Below are 23500 nucleotides of genomic sequence, written 5' to 3'. Positions count from 1 at the left end.
TTAGTCTGAAATTGTTGATAAGCAGCTTGTGACACAAAAGTTTACATGGCCATGAACATGGTCAGGGTTGTGAGGCTCTGGAAACTGGGCTTCACAGGTCTTTAGTCTGGAATGTTGACACTGAGGAGAGCAAAATAAAACCTGAAGTTAGTTTATTTCAAACTTGGAAGTGTTATGCATGACATCTGAATTGGTGTGTGGCATGTAGCCCAAGGTGCAAAATAAATAAATTGGCATTCAACCTACCGACCATTCAACCTACCGACCTCTCCTGACTTGGGAGTGAAGGAGTTCCTCAATGGTTGGTGCCGGCACAGGTGGAAGTGGGCCGTACCTTCTGGGGTCATCAGGTCGTAGTGTCCTCCGTCTAGGCATCCCCTTACCAGCTAATCTCTTTTGAAGGATCATAGCTTGGAGTTCTGGGATGTAGCCATACGTATTGGATGTCTTCTGAGTGTATAGCATATACCTGCGAGCATTCTTCTTGTACAGCCTCCTGTACCTGAATTAAAAGCAGAAAGGGGAGGGAAGAAGACATTTACATTCCAAGGGAATTTTTTGTAGTGTTTAAAGGGATACTCAACCGAAAAATGAAAATTCTATCATCATATACTCACTCACCCTCATGGTGTATATGATGATATAATTTTCATTTTTCGGTGTAGTATCCCTTACATGATGTTGTAATCTAGTATAAAACAATAGCATGTAGATGTGAGAAAGTCCCTTACTGTTTGCTTCCATCAGATTTACACAACTCTGGGCGGTCCTTGTGGTAATTATAGTCCATCGCTGCAAGAAGCATCCTGGCCTCAAAGACAGGAGGGCTAAATGCTGTGCGCTTGCTAGCGTACATTAAAATATGGTTCTGGAAGGACTCCAGATCAGCAGTGGACCTGTGGGGTGTGTGTGAGAAGAGACATTTAGTGGGATTTTGAAAATAACTTTCTATCTACAGTATGTGTATATACTCAAAAAATTACCTAAAATTGAGATATTTGTGGACCTCATTAAGCCACCGCTTGTTTCTAACGATGCTCTTGAGGGCCTCATGTGCCATGGAGCCTCGCTCAAGCCACTGTTGAGTTCCACCAGATTCTAAGTCTGCATGCTGGCAGCTTCCCAGCACCCAGCTGTGTTCATTTGTCACATGATGTAGGAGACCAAGCCACAGCTCCTAGAAATAATATAGAAATATAATGTACAGAAAAAAAGCATGCATATTGTACATAATTCATTATTAATGATGATTCTGTTTGTAAGTACTATAATCTAAGTGGGTCACATTATTTACCACAATGACATGTCTGGTTAGCTACTGAATCAACAAATATCCAACATCAACGAACCATCCTAACTTATTCTCTTTGCCAGCAAGGTATGTCTAATAAGTCTGCATGTTAGTTTCATAGAATATTCTTTTTAGATGACAACTATTTTTATCAACTTACAAGGAACTCTTGGTAAGAATCTGCTGTTTTGCAGCACCACCAAAAGTGGTTGACAATGTCTTTTAGCCAACTGCTCAAACTGGACTGACCCTTGACCTGTGAAGCCTGGGATAGACATAACAGTTATCATGATTACATCTCTCAAATTAGGGTAGATTGCCATGCAGAAAATGAAGCCATAGTAATGATAGCTGAACTTACAGCATGGATCCTTTTTGCCAGATTCTTGGCCCCATGCCACATATCCAAGCTGTGCTGCAGCCCAAGGTCTTTGTACTTTCCTTTGTCTTATTTGAAAAAATAATATGTATAATTAGTACTGTAATGGTCCCCCCACCCCTCCAAAAAAGTTGGTGTAATTCTACAAGTAACGCAAAATTTCAGTGGCAACTTACTCATTAGTGCGGAGATCTGGACATGAGCATCAGTGCAGACCTCTACTAGTTTCACTTCATTCAAAAGAGTGTCGACTGTCCGCACAAATGCCTCTCTCTCCATGATCACAGAATTTCGCCCAGTCTCCCTTTTGTCCACAGTGATGACAGAGATGATTTCCCTGGATTCTTTCTCCATGGAAGTGTATGTACAGTACTGGGCGCAATGTCCAGGACTGTCCATTCTTCCCTCCGCTATTCAATTTGTAAACAAGAATCAATGATTTTCACAGAACATAAAATTGACATATTAACATACTGTAGCCTAAATGAATAAAAAATGTACATTACCTACTATTACCACATCTCTGTCTTTTAGGCGATTTATTGCCTCAGCCCTCCTCTCCTCCCAAAACTCCTTCACAGTGTCTACACCGTATGTGTCCTGAATTGTGAAAAATTTACTACGGTCCACCATCCCCATGTTCATAAACTGGAACAGAAGCGAGACTTTGGCGTAGTTGCTTCCGGAGATTGGTATGTTTCTTGCCAACATGAAGTCCCCTGCTAGCATTCCGTACCTCAAAGTGGGCTGTGAGCTCCATCTCCATACAGTGTGGCCAACAAGGCAGGTCTGACAATAAATGGGACACAACTTAGGCTATTTAGCATTATCAAATACAAACATAGAATTGCTTCCACTAAGTGGAACTACAACTCAGGAAGCTTGATTGAGTTTCACAAAACCACTGTCAACGTATTGACATTGCCTCCAACACCAATCTACACTTATTTGCAATGTAGTATGATTACAACACCTACCCATTCCATGATGCTTGCAGTACCCCTGCGCGTAATGGAAACTTCAAATGGAGGGCGACACTGACACTCCACTTTGCTGACGTCACATGTGTATGACATGTGCACTTTTGGACCGGAAGCACAAGTAATGTTGCAAGCTGCCTCAAACAGTCCTCATAAGTGATGGAGGCCCGTTTCCCGATTAGGTCATCTTCAGTCATGACCTCCAGTGTATCAGGAAAGCCAGGTTGTTGAAGTGTAGGTAAGGTGACTGATGGAGGCTCTACATCCGGGATGTCATGTACTGTCTCAGTGGCATCTATCACAGGCAGATTGTCAATGCATGGTGGTGCCTGCAATGCTCCACCCAACCTAAAGACATGAAAGATATATACTGTATATATCAATTACAGATAGATATCAAATCAGATGAATAAAATAAAAAGGGCAAATACAGAGACGGGGTTATCTTTGAGATACTACAGGGACCATAAAATATAAAAAAACTTACATCTTTTATTTTTATGTTTACATATTTCATAGAATCAACGTTCGAGAATGTATTGTGAATAATCTTAGAGGATCCAATGTTAACATACCGAATACAAATACGAGTGACATAGTCCTCATCTTCACTGTCATCTGCTTCAATCTCCTCATTACTAACACCTTCACTGTCCCCCCAATCAATTCTGGCAAATGTGATAGAAAATTATATTTGTTAATACAAAGCAGAACATCTTGTTACTCAATGTACAGTAAAACCCAGTGGAACTTACACACTGTTCATTAGATCATTTATCTCCTGCTCATTCATGACCTGGGTTTCAGCATCCTGGATGCTCATGTTCTGTAGACTAAAAACAAAAACAATACAGTGGTCACAATGGATTTTTTTTTTTTAAAGTACATTTTCTATAACATTTCTTATCATTGGGCATATTAGGAAGCTTGAGAGGCTTTATCTACCTTTCCTCCAGAACCTCAGAGGCATCCATGGTGTGCTCATCATCCTCCAGTCTTTCCTCAATAGGCGACAGGTCCTCTCTGTAAATGGTGTAGCTGTTTTAGACCCAAATTGTTTAAAAATATGCAATGAAAATAAAAAAAAGAAATAAAAGTGGTACTGACTACTGACCGATTTGAAAGTGTTTCAGATGATGCACATACAATACTGGAAAGTGATGGTGCAGTCAGGTGGTGCTTCTTCAAGTTTCTCTTACTGGGTGTTTAGGTGCTGGGGCCATAATAGCTGAAGAGATAAGCGTTTTTGATTTGGTTTCTTTTTTTTGAACATATAAATACAATTACAATTAAAAAAATCTGAGAAAAAAAGATAATAGTAAAACAAAACAAAAAACATATAAACCACAAAATAAAAATTCCTTATTTTTCAATACGAAAAAAAAAATCGATTTACGAGTACTAAAGTTTTTGTCATAAGTAGGCTAACAAATAACCAAAACATTTGCCAAAGCAATTGTAATGCGGGACAAATTCAATATCACCAATGGCTATCACAGGGTTGTTTTCAGTTCCATCAGAAAATATTGTTAGAGTAACTAAATTACATTAGCAATGGTCATACAGGTCAACTTGCAGCATGTGTAACTTAGTCCACGATATACGTGAAGAACAAATGACGAATCATTTTTACTGAGGTAACTTTAGGCTACTGTCTCAATTACGTTTCAAATTGCCATAATGGGCGTGCTAATGTTGTTTTCCTCAGCGTCTCAGCATAATGACAGAGAAACGGGCTCCTGTAATGCATGGCTGATGTAAGCATACGTCTATGTGAGCTAACGTAATTTTACTTTGCACAACCATGCATAACTTTGTTCGACTGTCATGAATATATGAAATGTCCATTGACATCAAGTACAAGTTAGCCAAGCATAGATGAATCTTACCTGTCCAGGAGAAAATTAGCAACGTTGGTGTCTGTGTTCAAATTCTTCTCCGTTTTCAGCCGTCTCCATCGTTCAAAAGCATCTCCAATACAAATTCTATTTCGGACTTTGTCACGACGAATTTCGGAATTACAACGAGGTCTTTTTGATTTAGTAACATTAGACATTTTTATCCGACTGGAGTTATGGTAGGTTACAGCAAAGCTGGCAACACGGATCCCGAAACACTAAAGACTTCGTGATTGGTAGATAGGTGGAGGGAGGTGCGTCAGGCCAAAACACAAAATGACAACAACAACATCAGTTGAGGGCTGCAAGTCCACTTTTTAAATGGCAATATCCTGGCCGGACTATTGTTGTCAGTGATATACATGGATTTCTCGGCGACGTCATCCCTGCTTGCGCACGCAACCAAGAGGTAAATTGTTTAGGTGGTGGTGTTGTCGCTAGTCAAAATGCCAAGGAGTTGTTGCGTTGTCAATTGTACCAACCGAGCCAGTGCTGGGTGTCAGATGTTCAACGTGCCTAGTATGTCCGGATTTTGATTCGTAAACAGTTGGACGTTTTACATAATGTTATATTAATAATATATTAATATGAAGCACAAACAAACAGATCCAACTCTGAAATTGCAATTTATTATTGAGTCAACAAGAAATTACAAACAATGCGAAATCTACGTTAATTACAATGTTCTTTTACTGAACTCGGCATAACAGATAGCGGTTTTCTGCCTCCTGGATGCGCGCGCATCCGGTATTGTTTGTATACAAGAAACCCGTGTATAAGTATTTGAAATGAACATGATTTCTTAATGTCTAGTGACACATCAGGGCCATTTTATGATTAATTGAAATAGATTTCTTACATACAGCGCCTTTAAATGCTGTGTGTTCCTAAATGAGCCCTAACCGTTCCTCACAGATTTTAATGGCTGTGCAGTGCAGACGTGGGTTACTTAGAGAAGAGAGAGACCAGAAGTAAGGATTTTACCTCATTTAAAATATGAATTGCATAACATCATATTGATTTATAGCGACATTATTATGTTGTGCTCTCCTACACTTTCCTCAGAGAGATAACGTTAGATTCTTTCACTCGAAGCGGAGCAGACGGGGAAGTTGGTTTTAACAAAGAAAACACTGAAAGTACCGTATTTTATGGACTTTAAGTCACACCTTTTTTCATAGTTTGGCTGGTCCTGCGACTTATAGTCAGGTGCGACTTATTTATCAAAATTTATTTGACATGAACCGGGAGAAATGAACCAAGAGAAATGAACCAAGAGAAAACATAACCGTCTACAGCTGCGAGAGGGCGCTCTATGCTGCTCAGTGCTCCTGTAGCATACACTGAAAACAAAGAGCGCCCTTCGTGGCTGTAGACGGTAATGTTTCCTCTTGGTTCTTGGTTCTAAATAAATGCGACTTATAGTCCAGTGTCTTATGTATGTTTTTTTCCTCATAATGACGTATTTTTGGACTGATGCGACTTATACTCAGGTGCGATTTATAGTCCGAAAAATACGGTAAGTGTTTTACTTCATTTACTGTAATGTTATGTAACATTATTTCATAAAATAATATTATTTAATAATGATATTTGTATGCTGTGCGTGCCTTGATGTGTAAATATATTGGATTTGTGTGATTTGTCCACACACACACACACACACACACACACACACACACACACACACACACACACACACACACACACACACACACACACACACACATATCTTCGTCTGTGTGCTCCCCCAAATGGCTCTGTGTTGTGTTTGGGTGATGATTGAATGAGGAGGACACAAAGATCGTTGTCGTCACAGTGGTGAAGCTTATTTATCGGGCTCTTTATCTGCATCAGCCACTTTTCACAAGGAAAATAGAACTGTTAGTTACTAATATCAATACTAAAAATGCATATAAAATCATGATAAAAAAACAATATAGTTTTAGCTGCCATTATATTAAACCTTAAATCAGGGGGGTTCTCAAAGACTGGAAAAATAACTTTCCACGTATGACAATTAATGTTGAATGCCACATGCATCCCAAATACAAAGAATAAAACCCAAAATAAACGTTTAACACAATACAATATAAAGAAAAATATACCCCACCAAATGGAAGGTACAACCCATGAAATAATATCAGAAATACAAAACCATCTTTTACAAATAAGTGCACATATATGTTAGTTAACATCTTTAACAGCAATATATGTCTTCAAATAACATGGATGGCCAATATAATAAAAAAATAAATAAAATGGATGTAACAGAGAACAGTGAAAACCATCCTTACCTTTTCACAATGAAAATAGAACTAAATTAAACAACAGCTCCACCCATGTGAAGAAGTGCTCACTCACACAATGAAATACTCATAGAACACAGCTCCCCCCTAAGGCTGGGAGAAACATATTACATCCTGCCTACATTGACCCCCTCTCTAAATGATGCAGTCCCAGTCATCACTAAAGAAAAACTAAATGAAGTCAGTTTAAATCTTAAGATTAACTTTGAAGTGTCTGTGTGGGGTGTGTGTGTGTATAGGTATCGCCAAAGTAGATCTGCTTCTTTGCTTTAGCCTTTTCCCACACTTTCCTTCCTCTCTCTACCTTCTCCTTATCAATCTCGCTTTTGAGGCTATGTATCTCCAAGGAGAGTCTATTTGGTGGGCGCCTTTTTTCGCTCAGGATATCGCCTCTCTGGCCTCTCAGGATTGGAGTCTTCAAACAATGTCTGCTCCCCATTCTTCTTCTCTTCACTCACAGTCTCTTTTAATCGACTTCCATCCTGTTCATGCTCTTCGTCCACAACATCCTGCCATTCCACACTTGTACATTGTGTAATAGTGCCACTGTCTACACTTTCAATTGTCTCCACTACTTCCTCTTCTTCCTCTGAAACACTTGAGTCCATTTCAGACACTTCCTCCATGTCAGGCTCTTCTCCGGCAAGGTACTTGGAACTCACCGGGAAAAACATGCACTGGGACAGAAGATTTCGGTGGATGACTCTTTTCCTGTCACCATCTTCTGGACAAACCACATACACTGGAATCCCTGGCTGTTTCTTCACCACAACATATGAACGTGGTTCCCACCTATCAGCCAGCTTCTGTTTCTCCTCGACATAACACGCTTTCACCATCATTCTGTCACCAGGTTGGAACATGTGGCTTTTGGCTTTCTTGTCATAGTGCTTTTTCTGAAGGTCCTTAGGATGCCTTGACATTCGATCTGCCTCTTTATAAGCATAGGACAAGTATTCATGCAGAGTCTGGACATATTCACTGTACTCACATGGCTCTTTTGCTGTTGACAGGCCAAACATGAGATCAACAGGCTATCGTTGATGTCTGCCATACATCAAGAAGTATTGGGAGAAACCAGTCGAATCCTGTTGAGTGCAGTTGTAAGCATGTGTCAGTGCGTCAGTGTATTCATGCCACCTGGGTTTTTTATCAGGATCAAGAGTGCCCAACATATTCATAAGAGTTCTGTTAAATCTCTCTGTGGTCCCATTTCCCTGCGGATGGTAGGGGCTAGTATGAGTCCTTGTAATTCCCGTCAGCTTACACAACTCCTTTACTACTGTACTCTCAAAATTTCTACCTTGATCTGCATGGAGTCTTGCTGGGAAACCAAATCGACACAAAAAATTCTTCCACAGCACCCTCGCCACAGTGACAGCCTTCTGGTCTTTTATGGGGTAAGCCTGTGCGAATCTTAAGAAATGATCAGTGACAACCAAGACATTCTCTGTTCCTCCCTTACACTTCTCCAGGACAAGAAAATCCATGCAGATGAGTTCCATAGGGGCATTAGTGTGAATGCTCACCAGCGGAGCCCTATTTCCAGTGGGAGTTTTCCTCAGACAACATCTTTCACACTGCTCACACCATGACTTTATTTCACACTGCATTCTCGGCCAAAAGAATCGTTCCTGGAACAGATTCAAAGTACGCTCAAAACCCAAATGACCAGAGTCGTCATGACGACTTGTTTTAGCCAAAAGTCGCATTTTCTCTGGCAAGACCAGCTGAGCAATGGACCATCCCTGAACATCCTTAACTTGCCTGTAAATAATTCCATCTTTGACCACCAGCCTCCTCCACTCTTTTAAGAGAAACCGTGTATCTTTCCCCTTTTCCAATCTTTCTCCACGTCTTGGCTTTTTGTTTAGTGTCTTGTAATGCAGGACTGGCCCAATGACAGGGTCCTCCTTTTGACATCCCCTGATCTCCAGCTTTGTCATTGCAGGCAGTGCATCAGTACCCGCTCCATCAAATGGATTGGCTAGCTCGTCAACCTGGTCCAGAAACTCTCCCTCTTTGCATACAACAGTTTTCTCCACTTGCTCACTAACGTTTTCCTTCCTCCCTGACTCATTTCCACAGGACTGGTCTTGCGGCAATGAGGAAATGTACTGTGGGCAGGACTGAAGAGTTTCTATGACCTCTTGATTAGACATCCTTAAGAGTGCATCAGCATTAGAGTTGGACTTCCCTTGCCTGTACTCAATTCCAAAGTCAAACATGGCCAACTGTGACACCCAAGCACTTCCTTCATACTTGACGGCAGCTTCCAGTCTCTGACTCTGCTTACCTTCTCAGGATCTGTATGAATACCCTCTGCAGATACCACGTGGCCCAGCTACTGAACTTCTTTCATCAGTAGACTACACTTTTGAGGCTTCAGCTTCAAACCATGTTTGTGGAGTCGTCTGAACACTGCTTCCAACCGCTCAAGATGCTCTTCAAAAGTCCTAGAGAAGATAATTAAGTCGTCAAGGTAGATAAGGAGGCTCTCAAAGTTCAGATCACCAAAGCAGCAGGTCATCAATCTTTGGAAGGTTGAGGGGGCATTCTGCAGACCAAACGGCATCCTGTTGGCCTCATATAACCCCATGGGGGTGCTAAAAGCAGTTTGAGCTTGTAGTGTTCCGCCACCTCAACTTGCCAGTAACCAGAGGTAAGATCAAGAGTCGAGAAGAACCTTGCCTGTCCCAACGCCTCCAATGCTTCCTCTATTCTTGGTAGTGGAAAAGCATCTCTGGTACTGCAGGAATTCAGTTTTCTATAGTCCACACAGATCCTCAGGGATCCATCTTTTTTAGAAACAACAACGATGGGGGATGCATACGGGCTTTTGCTTGGCCGAATGACTCCAGCTTCTTCCATCTCTAATATGGCCTTCCGCACTTCTTGGTACTGAGTCGGGGGTATTTTGCGATAAGGTAGGCGGAAAGGTTTTGAGTCTACCAGAGGTATCTCATGTCGCACAGTGGTGGTATGTCCATAGTCCATAGAGTGTTTGGAGACATCAGCATTTCTCCTCAGCAAGTTTTGAAGCAACCCCAACTGCTCCACACCTTCTACTGCTGCAGCACTAAGATCAACTCCACATGTTATACCATCAACAGACTCAACACTGTTAGTCTGCTGTTGACTCTGACAAGACGCTGTCACTGAATTCTCACACTGACTCTGACACAAGAACTGGTTTTGGCACAGCATTTGGCACTTTACTTCCTCTTCAATGACATTCTGAACCAGGAAAGCATCTGCAATCAGGGTCCTTGGGTTGACAACAACATCCTTTCCAGACAGATTTAAGAGCCGAATGGGAACACAACCTTTTTTAACATTTACAAGCAGCCTGGCAACCATAAGGCCTTCTGGAATCCTTTTGGAGGACTGACTCTCCACTAGAACTGTATAGTGTGTTCTCTTCGGTCCACCCATCACTCTGCCAATAACATCCTGCTCCTTACCAGCTTGTATTCTTATCCTGTGACCAGCATACTGTACTTGACCAACTTTACCTGCAGCTCCAGCAGGTTCACTTTTACTCACAGCAACCATTGCAGAGTGCCATTAAGGATTGGTCAACTTCAATTTGGCCAGATATCTTCTCCCATATGATGCTTGAAGGTCATTTCTGGAAACCCTTATTACATTAGTTCCAATGAGCAATTGAACACTGGATCGGTACTCAGTAACAGGGACAACAAAAGCAGGAACATTTGAGTAGACCCTTCCCAAAAACTTAAGTTGATACAAACCACACCAACATAAGATACGGGTTGGCCTGCGGCACCTTCAATGGGGATGTCTGATGGCTGCAATTCCTGAGTACATAAGAGAGGATGTTGTCGCCAGAACTCATCAGTAATTGTAGTTACTTGAGAGCCAGAGTCAATAAGAGCCTTACACATTTCTCCATTCACTCCAACCACCTCTTCATTACAGGGACCTACTAGCGGGGTATCAGCTGATTTTGACCTGCCCATTTCATGTTGCTGGGGACTCTGTTGCATGCCTGTGTTTGCCCCGGTAACCACAGGCCCTAAGCATTTAAATCCTGCCTGGACTCTGCTCCAATTTCAGCTTGGGCTGCCTCATCAGTCATCACTGTCTGACACAGACGTGCATTTGTCCCAGTTTTCCACAACGATAGCACACTACGCCCCTTATTGCAGTGTCACTACTCTCTTAAGGTCTCTGGATGTGAGGAAACCAACTTTAGCCTCCAACTGCGTCAATCTGTTAAGCTGATCCTCTTGACTGCTCACCAGTTTCTTCACCAAGGCTGTGAGTTCAGTAAGGTCTGTGTTCTGCCGATTTAATTTTTCTGTTCTCGGCTTTTCGCCACTCTGGTTACTGCTCACTGTTGTAAACTGAGCCAGTGCATACGTCTTTTTGGCATTTGGCTGTGTCTGAAACTTCCTTGTCTCACAAGCAAGGTTACGAAGTTCTGCTTGAAGTTCACGAAAACATAGAAGTCTAGACTTCATCGGTGCTATCCTGTGAAAAACCTCTTCGTCACTCAATCCTCTCATGAACTGACGAGTCAGTTTGCTGTCCCGGTCAGGAAAAGGCTGACCTCCATATTGAGCATCTTCCACTGAACGTAAAGTAGCCTCCAGAGCAATGGCGTATGAGCATGCTGATTCGCCAGGGCGCCGGTATCTCTCATAGAAATTAGCTAATGGATCCAGGGACATCTGCATATCACTATACTCAGCTCGTAGTTCTTCAAAAGCTCTGCCAGCTGTCTGCTCATTAGGAGGGAGATTCAGAACTAGCCTCCTGACTTCACCACTCAAATGTCGCACTACAGTAGCAAAGGACAGATTTTCGGGCATTCCTCCAGCCTCAAGGAGGTACTGCATATCTCTTATCTAGTCTTCAATAAGTATCCTGCCATCAGGACCACCACTGAACACATGTACATTACGAACTTGATGTGTCTGTGTAAAGCTGGGCTGTGGCATGGTCATTCTAGAAGGAGGGATGTATGCATCTTGCTGATGAGCCACAGTCTGAGGTCTTAGCACTGAAATGGGTTGTTGTGCATACATATGTGAACCATGAGGCACCAGCACATAGGAACACACGCAGTCATAGGAACACACGCAGGAGGTGAGAAGGATGACACAACAGCACAATGCGAATGTAAGATGCGCTGTCGATCATTGGAATTTCTGTGTGTTTGAAATAGGGTCTGTTTTCTGCAAAAAGTTGGTTCCAGACAAAACAGGAGGTGCAGGCGTGTCAGGTGGTTTTGAATACATGGCATTTGGCACACAATAACAGAAAGGAGGAGGAACCTGAGCGGCCGTTGGATGACCTGGCAAGTTGGCTTGGGGTGAACCAGCCATTGCAGCACGAAAATGCAGGCCATATGGAGAAGTGTACATATTGAGTGCCTGGATCATACCTGGATAAGTAGAAATGTAAGTTTTAGGTGGGACAGTCAATGCTGGGGACAGGTACTGGTCATTTGGAGAAGGGGACACATCAGCTGGCATTTTGTTGGCCATGTTTGGTGACGCCTGAATGGTAGTGACATTGTCATGCATGTTAGTTTGAGAGAAAACAGTGGGCACATTAAATGCATGTGGGCTAACTGAAGACATGTGCATGGTGGTTGGAAGTTCATTGAATGGGTTATCTGGGCCTTGGGCATCAGCTGAGGGCTGATGTTGCACAAAAGCGCTGGGGCAGGTGCCCAACTGGTGCCAGCTCACTGCATAGGTGGGCAGATTCTCTGTATGTGCAGCTAGCTGCCTTGTCTTTGGCCTGACAGACTGTTGGGGGTTATCATTTGGCTGGGAAACAGTTTCAGTACTCACATCGACCGGCATGCTTATTTCATACTGTTGGATTTTGTCCTGCTTTACTGGTAACCATGGGGTGGCCTGGAAGGGCTGCCTTAGTGGTACTTGGGGATGAGGAGGTGGTTGATGAGGGGTGGTTTCATGGAGCCCCTGCATTTCTCTTCCACTTCTTTCAATTCTCTCGTCTGTGCAATACACAATGTCTAGGTAGTGTGCAATACACTGCGTGTAGACTGTTGTGTTTGAAATTTTTAAAATATGAAAAGTGTAGTAAAGTGAAAATTACTGCTGTTAGTGAATGTGTTGTATATATCTTATGTTTCCTGTAATCACAAAGCAAATAATCATAAATTAAGGTAAATGGGGGAAAAAAAAAATGACCCACTTCAAGAGATTTAAATACACTCGAATGCACAAAAAAGGATATTGCTTTAAATAAAACACTGCAATTCACAAATTTGTTACTCAAATCAACAAATTAAGACTCATATAGCACAATATCAAGAGTTCAGAGACAGAAAAAAAAACAAATCTTTCTTAAGCAAAGCTCAATTCAGTCCAACAATATATTTAACACTGTCACTTTAAGAAAAATTAAAGTAGGTGAAATATTTTTTTTTCTTCTTCTTCTTCTTTTGATTTTTGTTCTTTTTTTTCACTCTACTCACACTTCTTATTTGTCAGATTGCTTCTGTTGACGTAGAAACCAACGATCCGGGTCACGGCACCAAAGATGTAACCCTCTTCGTCTGTGTGCTCCCCTAAATGGCTCTGCGTTGTGTTTGGGTGATGATTGAATGAGGAGGACACAAAGATCGTTGTCGTCACAGCGGTGAAGCTTATTTATTGGGCTCTTTATCTGCATCAGCCACTTTTCACAAGGAAAATAGAACTGTTAGTTACTAATATCAAAACTAAAAATGCATATAAAATCATAAAACAAAACAATATAGTTTCAGCTGCCGTTATATTAAACCTTAAATCAGGTGGGGTTCTCAAAGACTGGAAAAATAACTTTCCACATATGACAATTAATGTTGAATGCCACATGCATCCCAAATACAAAGAATAAAACCCAAAATACTCAGATAAACGTTGAACACAATACAATATAAAGAAAAATATACCCCACCACATGGAAGGTACAACCCATGAAATAATATCAGAAATACAAAACCATCTTTTACAAATAAGTGCACATATATGTTAGTTAACATCTTTAACAGCAATATATGTCTTCAAATAACATGGATGGCCAATATAATTAAAGAAATATAATGGATGTAACAGAGAACAGTGTGAAAACCATCCTTACCTATTCACAAGGAAAATAGAACTGAATTAAACAACAGCTCCACCCATGTGAAGAAGTGCTCACTCACACAATGAAATACTCATAGAACACAGCTCCCCCCTAAGAGAGCACCTAGGTTTTAAGAACATGCTTAATGTAATTGAGCCCCGTTACAATATTCCTTCACGAGCCCATTTCAGACAGACCGTAATTCCTGCTTTGTTCCAAAAAACATAAGCCCTATAGAGAACCAATTGAGTAAAATCACACTCAATATAAAAAGTTATAGAGTTCCATATAAAAAGTTACATCTTTGTATTTGTTCATAACTAATATAACATTTTCATTTTTTTTTTATAAGGAGCTGCTTTTGTTTTATACAGTATGCTGCTAAGAAAACACCATAGAAGATGGGTAAAGAATAGCTCCATCATTGTTCAATGTAAAAAAAAAAAAAAACATACTTTGTTAGTTTTAATAAATAAAACATTTTTTAAAAATCAAGGTAATTTATCTGCCAATTTTTTCTTTTTGCTGTATCTAAAACGTACCGAACCGAACCATGACACCAGTGTATTGTATCGAACCGAACCGTGAATTTTGTGGACCGTTACACCCCTAATATATATATATATATATATATATATATATATATATATATATATATATATATATATATATATATGTATGTATGTATGTATGTATGTATGTATGTATGTATGTATGTGTTTGTTTGTTTGTTTCATATATCATATCAATTGATATATTTTCATATATATTCATTTGTATATATTTGTAAATAACTTTTCAATATATTCAAACTCTCTATACTCCATGAGTTAAATTGTTCATCATTCAAAGTGAATTTGTGCCCTCACAAGAGAAACATGGGTAGCATGAACTACAGATCAGATATGATTTTTTTGGTATGCTTGTACTGTCATTTATTTATCTGCTGTCCCATTTATGCATATTCATTTTGATAGACAGAACCCTGCCTCAGCGCAGTGAGATCAACATGGAAGTCAGGAATCACAACCTATTTTCCAGAAAGACGGACTTCTTTTTACAACAAAATATTTACTTTTACAGTGAGTTAAATGTTTTTCTTTAAAGTGATAGTTCAAATTTCAATTATCATTTACTCACCCTTGAATTTGTCCTAAGTCATACGTTTCTTTGTCAGACCACAAAAGGAGATTTAAATAAAATGTCCCAAATGTGCTTGCCCATATAATGTCAGTCTATGGCGAATAAAGTCATGCTATTAAAATAGAAGCCAAGGTATAAAAGAGTGGTCTTATGTATCATGTGATGTATATTCCAAGTTTTCTGCAGTTATACAGTAAGGTTTGGTGAGAAACATACTGAACTTTTTCATATTATTTAACAAACATCCTAACTTGATTGTTGGTCTCTGTGCATGACTGTGTGTTCATGAGACACTATTAGTTCAGTTCACTCTGAATTGCAAGTTCTGAATAAAAAAATCAAGATTAATAAAAATGTGACTCCGGATTGGAGCTTCGTTTTACATTTATTGTGTAACTTTTTTTCTGCTTAATAGTGTTTACATGGTTCAACTGCTGGTTTTGGTGACATTGATGGTTTGTGAACACTACAGAACAGGAACACGGTGTTAAATGCTGAACAGAGTTGTGAAACAACAATAGTGTTAATAGTTTGAGAAATATTTTAGGAAATGTTATATTGATGACAGTGAATTTTAGTGTTTCAGCAACTGAGAAAACTGATAAGAATAGAGATTTACCAAACTTCTCAATTAATTAAAATGTGTATGTGTTTAGTTTTACTAACATTTCTCATTCTGCAAGAAACACTGACAAAACAAGATCTGAAGACCACTGATATGATCTTCTCTTCACACTGCATGAGCTTTATTTGGTATCACGGCACCATCAACTAGAAATTCTTAGTAATGCAAGCTTCCTCTTTCACACCATTCTCTCTTAAATATTGATGTATGTTTGATGTTACAAATGAGCATTATTATTCTATAGCTTGGGTTAAACTGTGTCTAAAGATCTGAGCGCAGGTTTCAGGAAGTCTTGAGTCTTTAACACATCTGTGTCTTTAACCATCTGTCATCATTCAGTCATTATGGAGCTCAGTCAACTTCCTCTTGTGCTCTGTGAGTATTATTTCCTCTAAATGTATTTCAGTGTAATAGCTATTATATTATGTAAATGATCAAGTGTGTTAGTGTTCCTAGATGTATGTCTTTTCTTGCTGCTCTCAGAGTTTCAGATCCAGCTCTAGTCCATGATATATGAGTGAAGGATGAGTTTGAGAGAGGAAGTGTGTAGTTAGTGCTGTTTGTGAAAGATAAATGCACTCTGTTGTGTTGTAGATCAGTGTTTGTTCACTCATTCAGTTTTGTGATGTGTAATGCTGTTGAATCAGTTCTGTTGGTTTGTTTTGCAGTTATTGTCACTGTTGTTGTAATATTCACTAGTACACAGTTAGTAAGAGTTTGTCTTTATTCTTCTGCTCGTGATCAGACTGTTGTCTTGAACATATACAGTCCCCACACAATATCTTCATATTTGTTCATCGTTATAATAATCAGCTCAATGTTCAGATTGTAATGAGTTTTTCTCTTTGTGTTTTAGTGCTGATTTCAGACATCTACTCTGGACAAACTGAAGGTGAGTCAATTTGATTCATATATTTTCATCAATTAAGATTGATTGTACAGTAACTGTTATAAACCAACTGAAATTACTCACATTATGTTGACTATAAATGCACACTTTTAAAAAGTTGAATTATTCATGTGACGATTCTGACGTGTTACAAGAAACATCAGTTTATCAAAAACAGCAGATATATTTTTATACATTTCTAAACTCTCAATAAGTGTATATTGACAAAGGTTTTATAAATTACTATTACAGCTATAGAGAGCAACACTTCAGTCTCATCTGATTTAGCATTTGTGTTTTACAGTCAAGTAACTGTATTCATAAAGTAAAAACAGAGCATTATTTTTGTGAATTGTTGTCATTTTACAGAAACACCAAAACCCACAGTGACCATCAAACCTGCTCAGCATGTGTTCAGAGGAGAGACAGTCACTCTCAGATGTGACATAAATGCTGAAGGAGTCACTCGCTGGCAGTACGGCTGGTATAAAGACGGTTCAGACTATGTTTTCAGTGAACTACAGGAACTCACATTCAGTTCTGTTACTGAGTCTGATGCAGGTAAATACTCCTGTAAAGGATCAGAGAGAGGAGGATCACGGACATCACACCGCAGTGATGAAGTTACACTGACAGTATCAGGTGAGTTTGATCATCTCTTCACATAGCCTACACACACAAGTATAACATGTTATTAATGAGTGATTTCTCACCTTCAGATGAAGCCCAGGCAGTTTTAAGTGTTTCTCCACAGACGTGGTTGACTGAAGGAGATCCAGTGACTCTGATCTGTGAGGTTAAACGCTCCTCTACAGGCTGGACATTCAGCTGGTTCACTCTAACTCTCTCATCATGTAAGATATAACGTGCTTTATGTAGCAACATCTGAATAAACTGTTTTCATAAAAAATAATGGAGATTAAAAATATTTAATCAATATAAATACTCTTATTATACCAACAAAGTTCATTTATAAGACTCATGTAAAAATGTCTGCTCATTTCTTGAGGTAACTGCACTTTTTCACTTTATACAGACTACAGATATCATTATCATTATCATCTCAGACAGCAGCAGAGGAGCTGGAGGAAAATACACTGTCAGTTCTGCTACAGTAAATCACACAGGAGTTTATGTGTGCAGAGCAAAGAGAGGAGAACCAGCCTATTAAACATGGTACAGCAACACACAGTTAATATGTGTCACTGGTGAGTTCAAACTGAATCACATAATGAGTGACACTCTGGACATTTTCCTTGATCTTTTAGAGCTTGATGTGTCTTGAAATGTTGTGCTGTCATAATATATACAGCTACGTTTGAATGGTGTGAATGGAGAAAGATGCTTCTGCTGTCAGGTGTAGTTACTGCATCTACTAGCAGGGTCTAAATAAACCAAACTAACCAAAAAAAACCTTGATTCCTGGTTAACAGCAAACATGTAAAACATTTAATGTCATGAAATACTAAAATAAAACTACTTTGGCACAAAAGCGTTACTTACATAAGTGAACTTGGTGGAATATAATCAAACAGGTGTAATAAAATGTCTTATCTGACCTATTTATAAAAGTGTTTTCATAATTAAATTTATTTTAAATATTTGTGTCATTGACCACACATTAATTCTAGACACTTTACCAACAACACAAGACTCTCAATGTGCACATCAACACATTTTATAGGATGAACCATATAAACACTTTATCAATCATTTTACAGTTTGATTAATATTTGTCAACTAATAATATCTTAGTAAATTAATATACAACAAACTCAATTAACTATAAACACTACTAGGTTCACACTGTACAGACAAAGAAGAACTGATCCTCGAGTTGAGTCTGGTTTCTCTCAGGGTTTTTTCTCCAATAGTAACATCTTATGGAGGTTTTCGTTGGTTATCCAGTTGTCTTTGGTTTGCTGCTGATGGAATAATGGCAAATATATTAAAGTGCAATTTTGTTTAGGAAGTTTTAAATATACATTTTGATTTTTCTGATAATATAAGTGAAAGTGAAAGTGAAAATATAACTTGAATATTTTTTATGAAAAGTTGTTTTGAAACAATTGTTTCATGACTTGATTTGTGAATTGTATCTGTGATTGTCTTCTCAGGTGTTTCTCCTCCAGTCTCTCTGATGGTCAGTCCCAGCAGAACTCAACACTTCACATCTGTCTCTCTCTCTCTGAGCTGTGAGGACCAGAGTAACTCTACTGGATGGACAGTGAGAAGATACAGTGACAGATGGGGGCTGAAAGATTGTTCATCATTACACAGAGGATCACAAACAGGATCTTCATGTACAATCAGAGACACCAGAACATCAGACACTGGAGTGTACTGGTGTCAGTCTGACTCTAGAGAGAGAAGTCATCCTGTTAATATCACTGTACACTGTGAGTCTGTGTTTCTGTGTTTATTCAGTTCACAAAGCCCTCATTTTATGTTTTGGATATAGATACTGTAGATGGATTGTGATCTCAATTCAATCACCCACACAATCTTATTTCTAAATGACAATTGACTGTATTACTGTCTTGTATTTTATGATTGTCATTTATTTGTTCTTGAGTGTTTTGAAAGGCACATTTAAATAACACATTATTAGTATTATTATTTATTATTATTATTGTTGTTGTTGTTGTTACAGTCTGACTATATTCTTACTATTAGTCAGTTGATGTTTGCTCTGTTTCTGTAGCTGGTGTGATTCTGGAGGGTCCTGTTCATCCTGTGACTGAAGGAGAAACTCTGACTCTTCGCTGTTTAGATCAATATACATCCTCACCAAACCTCAGAGCTGGTTTCTATAAAGATGGGTCACTCATCCAGAATCAAACTACAGAGATAATCATCTCTACTGTCTCAAAGTCAGACGAGGGTTTCTACTCCTGCAAACTCCCAGAGAGAGGAGAGTCACCCAAGAGCTGGATTTCAGTCACAGGCGAGAGTCAATCAAACTGTGAGCTGGTTTATTTCTTCTTATGTTCTCGTTGGTGAACATAAGAAGATGCTTGATAAAGTGCTTGTGTGTCTCTTCTTCAGTGTCTCATTCAGGATCTCAGATCTCTGTCCTCCACACACTCAGTTCTGTACTGGTGGTTTGTCCATATCTGCTCGTGACAGTCGTGCTGATCTTCAAATGCTGCAGGATGAGAGATAAATATCTGATTTATTAACTTATATTTAGTTACAGTAAACACAAAAATGGATCATCATTAGGTTACTCATATGCTATTTAAGCTTCTTCTTATTCTTCTTAGACTAAATTTCTGAACACTTCTCCTAGAGTTTTCAAGCTAGAAACACAAAACTCAGCCCAGATCCTGCAGTCTGATCTGACTCGAGTTGCTTTATCTTTTCAGACTGATCTGAATGAAGCAAAAATGAAGATTAAACATCATAAAAATCCCATAAACTTACAATGAAGGAATGTTCAAATGAGCCAAGACTATTTAATCTCCAACTTTCAAAATTCAAACTTAAACTCCCAGAATTCATTGAGACTCAAACAAGCTTCCCTTCAGCTATTTCTAATCAGTCAAAACTCATTTAAGATTCTACTCCATCTAATATTTCAAATCTATCTATCTATCTATCTATCTATCTATCTATCTATCTATCTATCTATCTATCTATCTATCTATCTATCTAAGCAACATGCTAATCATGGTTTCAATGTGCTAAAACATGTTAGCAATGTGTTAAATAGTTTCTTTAACACTTATTCCTGAAGCCATTTTTAATTATGCAATATCTAAAACAAATGAATAAATAAAAATAGATAAAAAGACAACAATTAAATGGAATTGTAGACAACACTTGGGGGTTTGCCAGTTGGTGGTTGGGACACGATGTTCTTAAATGGTTCAAAAGGGCTTCCAAACAACTGTCCACTGTAGTGACCATGATGCATCAGAATGTTATTGTGAAAATTGCTGTAAATACATTGTAATAAATTGTGTCAATCCTGCTTATCTTTTACTCTTCAATACACTTCTTTCCTCACTGACAAAATACATATTATTTTGCACATTATTTTATTTAGTCTATTCTGGTAAAATTTAAGTATAATTAAAAGATGATTGTAGGTAGTTCATAAAAACAGTTAACATAAAGAGAGAACAACATACAAAGCTGTTCAAATAAATTCTTGATTGTTTTGTGTGTATTTAACAGTTGCATCTGTTGAAGAACAACAAACTGCAAGTTTCAAGTTTAATTTATTCATATTGCACCATTTACAACAGCAGCAGCCAACCAATGTGTTTTACAGCATCAAAATAAATAGTAAATAAAACATTTAAACATATAAAATATTATATTTTAACATTTAAAATATATAACAAAATATAAGAAATAATATGGAGTATAGAGATGGAACATCAAGGGACATTGAAAGCAATGGAGAAGTAATGTGTTTTGGGTAAAGATTTAAAAACCTGTAAAGTAGCAGCAGATCTAACATGAACTGTTTGGCTATTTTCAAAGTTTAGGGCCCACAGCAGAGAATCCATGTTCAGCCATTTTCTTTAATTTAACTCTAGGATCAGTGAGCAATCTAATATTACTAGATCCCAGAGCTTGATAGGGGTTATGTAAGGAAAGCAGTTCAGATTAATATGAGGGAGCTAAGGTCTTTAAAGATATGTGTTACATCCCTGCCCATGTTTTCTTTTTATCTTTTATCTTTTGAGTTCTAGGACTGACTCCTTCTTGGTGGGCGGGATTGCTCTAATGAAGATCAGCTGCACCTGTGGCAAACTATTTAAGGAGCTCCTGAATTTTGCCTAGTTCTCTCTCATTTGTGTTTTGTGACTTTTGTTTGAAGAGTGGGTTCTTGAGTTTGTGTTCCCATATGATTTCCACAACTCTACCAACCTCATTTCCAACTGTTTATTGATTTGATTTTGTGTTGATATTTACTATAATTATCTTATGTTCGAACCCTAGACATAATTTGTTTAATTTTAAATAAACTTACAATTTCTTTATTTGAAATCATCTTGTCAGTTGTCCTCTTTATGTTATGACTTTGAGCCGGGTCGTAACATAAATTGGGGCCTCGTCCGGGATCAATAATGGTTTGGATTTGAGGTTTTATTTGTTGAGTGGAGTTTGGAAAGGGGTATTGGATTATTAGAAGTCTCCGGTTATGTAGAGTGTTCCAGCTGGGTTGCTAGTCAATCCTTCCAACGGCACACTGTTTGTTTTGTTAGTTTGTTTTGTTAGTTTGTTATTTTTGAAGGTATCCCGGGTGGAGATTTAATCTCTGTTGGGGGTACGCTATTCAGGGCCTGGTTTTTTGCCAGGTGACACGAAGTTCAGCGTTTAAAGTGGCCCCGAGCCTGGTAAGCCTTTGAAGATTAGAGAGGATTTTTTTTTTCTTTTATATAGTGAACCAGAGTTGCTGTCTAAGATATCCATGTTCAGTGGTGTTTTGTTTAGCATCATTGTTTAGTGTTGGGAACTTGTGAAAAGTTATGTTTGAGAGAGCAGGATTTTTTTTTTTTCTTTTCTCACTTTCTTCAAGTTGGTAAGTGATTTTGCACCAGTAACCAAAGTTGTTGGTATGTCAATGTGTTGGGTAACATGCGGTTATGATGTAGCATGCTAGGTTGTTGAATGTGGTCAACAATTTAGGCATGATTTTGGTGATTTATGAGGGGGTTTCTTTTTGAAGATTACCATAGTGTTAGCATGTTACCTGTTGAGAGGTTTTTGGTAAACCTATTTAGTGTTTGGGTAAGTGATTGACTTGTTGACTGGTGCAGATTAAAATTACCTTTTTAGTAGCTTTGTGGAAATGGGGTTGGCCAAAAGTTTAAATCCTTGTTTTTGTGAAATATATTTGAAAGGATACTGTGGTGTTTTTGGGAACTCCTAAAGTGGCTACTGTTGTGAAGGTGTAAAGTTTAGCTATGGCTTCTAATGTCGAAGTTTTTTTGAAAGAGCCTTCTGAGGAAGCACTTGAAAAGTGCACTAAAGAGCAGCTGTTGATGGTTGCTGCTCATTATGATATAGAGCTTACTAGTGCTGATAAGAAACTTAAAGAGTCGATCTTAAAAAGTTTAAAGGGCACTTTAGAGGAAAAGAACGTTTTTGGTGGAAAATTACAGGTGCCAGGTCCCATTGTTGGCAGTGAAGTCAAGCTGAAAGAGATGGTGTTACGGGAAAAAGAGTTGGATTTGGAGTTAGTGAGGTGTCGTCTAGAACAAGACCAATTAGCTTTGAAAGCGAAAGAGCTGCAGGGAGGACTTGAGATTAGGAAATTGGAGGGACAGGAAAGGGAGCGTGAGCGGGCTTTTGTCCTTAAAAAAAATGGAGCTGGAGTTGGCAGGTTGGAGGCCTGAGGGCCAACCGCCTGTTTCACCTTTTGTTGTTCCCTCCGAGATTCCTCAAAGGGTAGAGCAAGTTTTTGATATTGGGAAGCATATAAGAATGGTTCCTCCTTTTTCTGAAAAAGAGGTAGAGAAGTATTTCTCCCACTTTGAGAGTTGCTACTACACTGAAGTGGCCTAAAGAGGTTTGGACGCTGCTTTTACAATGTGTGCTTACGGGTAAGGCTCAAGAGGTTTATTCAGCACTTAGTTTAGAACAGAGTGCTGTATATGATACTGTTAAAACCTCCATTCTCCATGCTTACGAGTTAGTGCCCGAAGCATATCGTCAGCGCTTTCGAAATTACTTTAAAAGTGAGAAGCAGACGTTTGTAGAGTTTGCTCGAGAAAAGGAGAACGTGTTTGATAGGTGGTGTGCTTCTAAGCAGGTTGAGACCAAAGAACAGCTCAGGGAGTTGGTTCTTTTAGAAGAGTTTAAGAATTGTCTCCCAGAAGGTCTAGTTACTTACTTGAATGAACAGAAGAT

At 38.9% G+C, this 23500-nt stretch overlaps 2 protein-coding genes across 2 annotated transcripts in view; one reads left to right on the top strand and one right to left on the bottom strand.

The window, feature by feature from the left end:
• Nucleotides 1-23500, top strand: part of LOC132160094 (NACHT, LRR and PYD domains-containing protein 3-like) — a 274868-nt gene that overhangs the window by 165997 nt on the left and 85371 nt on the right. The gene's annotated exons all lie outside the window — the stretch shown is intronic.
• On the bottom strand, nucleotides 344-4705 carry LOC132160104 (uncharacterized). The gene is made up of 12 exons (XM_059569825.1): nucleotides 4540-4705; nucleotides 3765-3878; nucleotides 3596-3673; nucleotides 3406-3483; nucleotides 3226-3318; nucleotides 2648-2998; nucleotides 2177-2459; nucleotides 1847-2080; nucleotides 1653-1738; nucleotides 1452-1556; nucleotides 1306-1318; nucleotides 344-467 (listed from the first exon to the last, which is right to left on the bottom strand). Exons 6-11 carry the CDS (start codon nucleotides 2744-2746, stop codon nucleotides 1316-1318), a joined length of 810 nt encoding a protein of 269 aa, XP_059425808.1. The 5' UTR covers nucleotides 2747-2998; nucleotides 3226-3318; nucleotides 3406-3483; nucleotides 3596-3673; nucleotides 3765-3878; nucleotides 4540-4705; the 3' UTR covers nucleotides 344-467; nucleotides 1306-1315.

This window comes from Carassius carassius, chromosome 16, assembly GCF_963082965.1.
Source record: "Carassius carassius chromosome 16, fCarCar2.1, whole genome shotgun sequence".
Taxonomy (NCBI): domain Eukaryota; kingdom Metazoa; phylum Chordata; class Actinopteri; order Cypriniformes; family Cyprinidae; genus Carassius; species Carassius carassius.
This window is presented reverse-complemented; position numbering and strand designations above follow the sequence as displayed.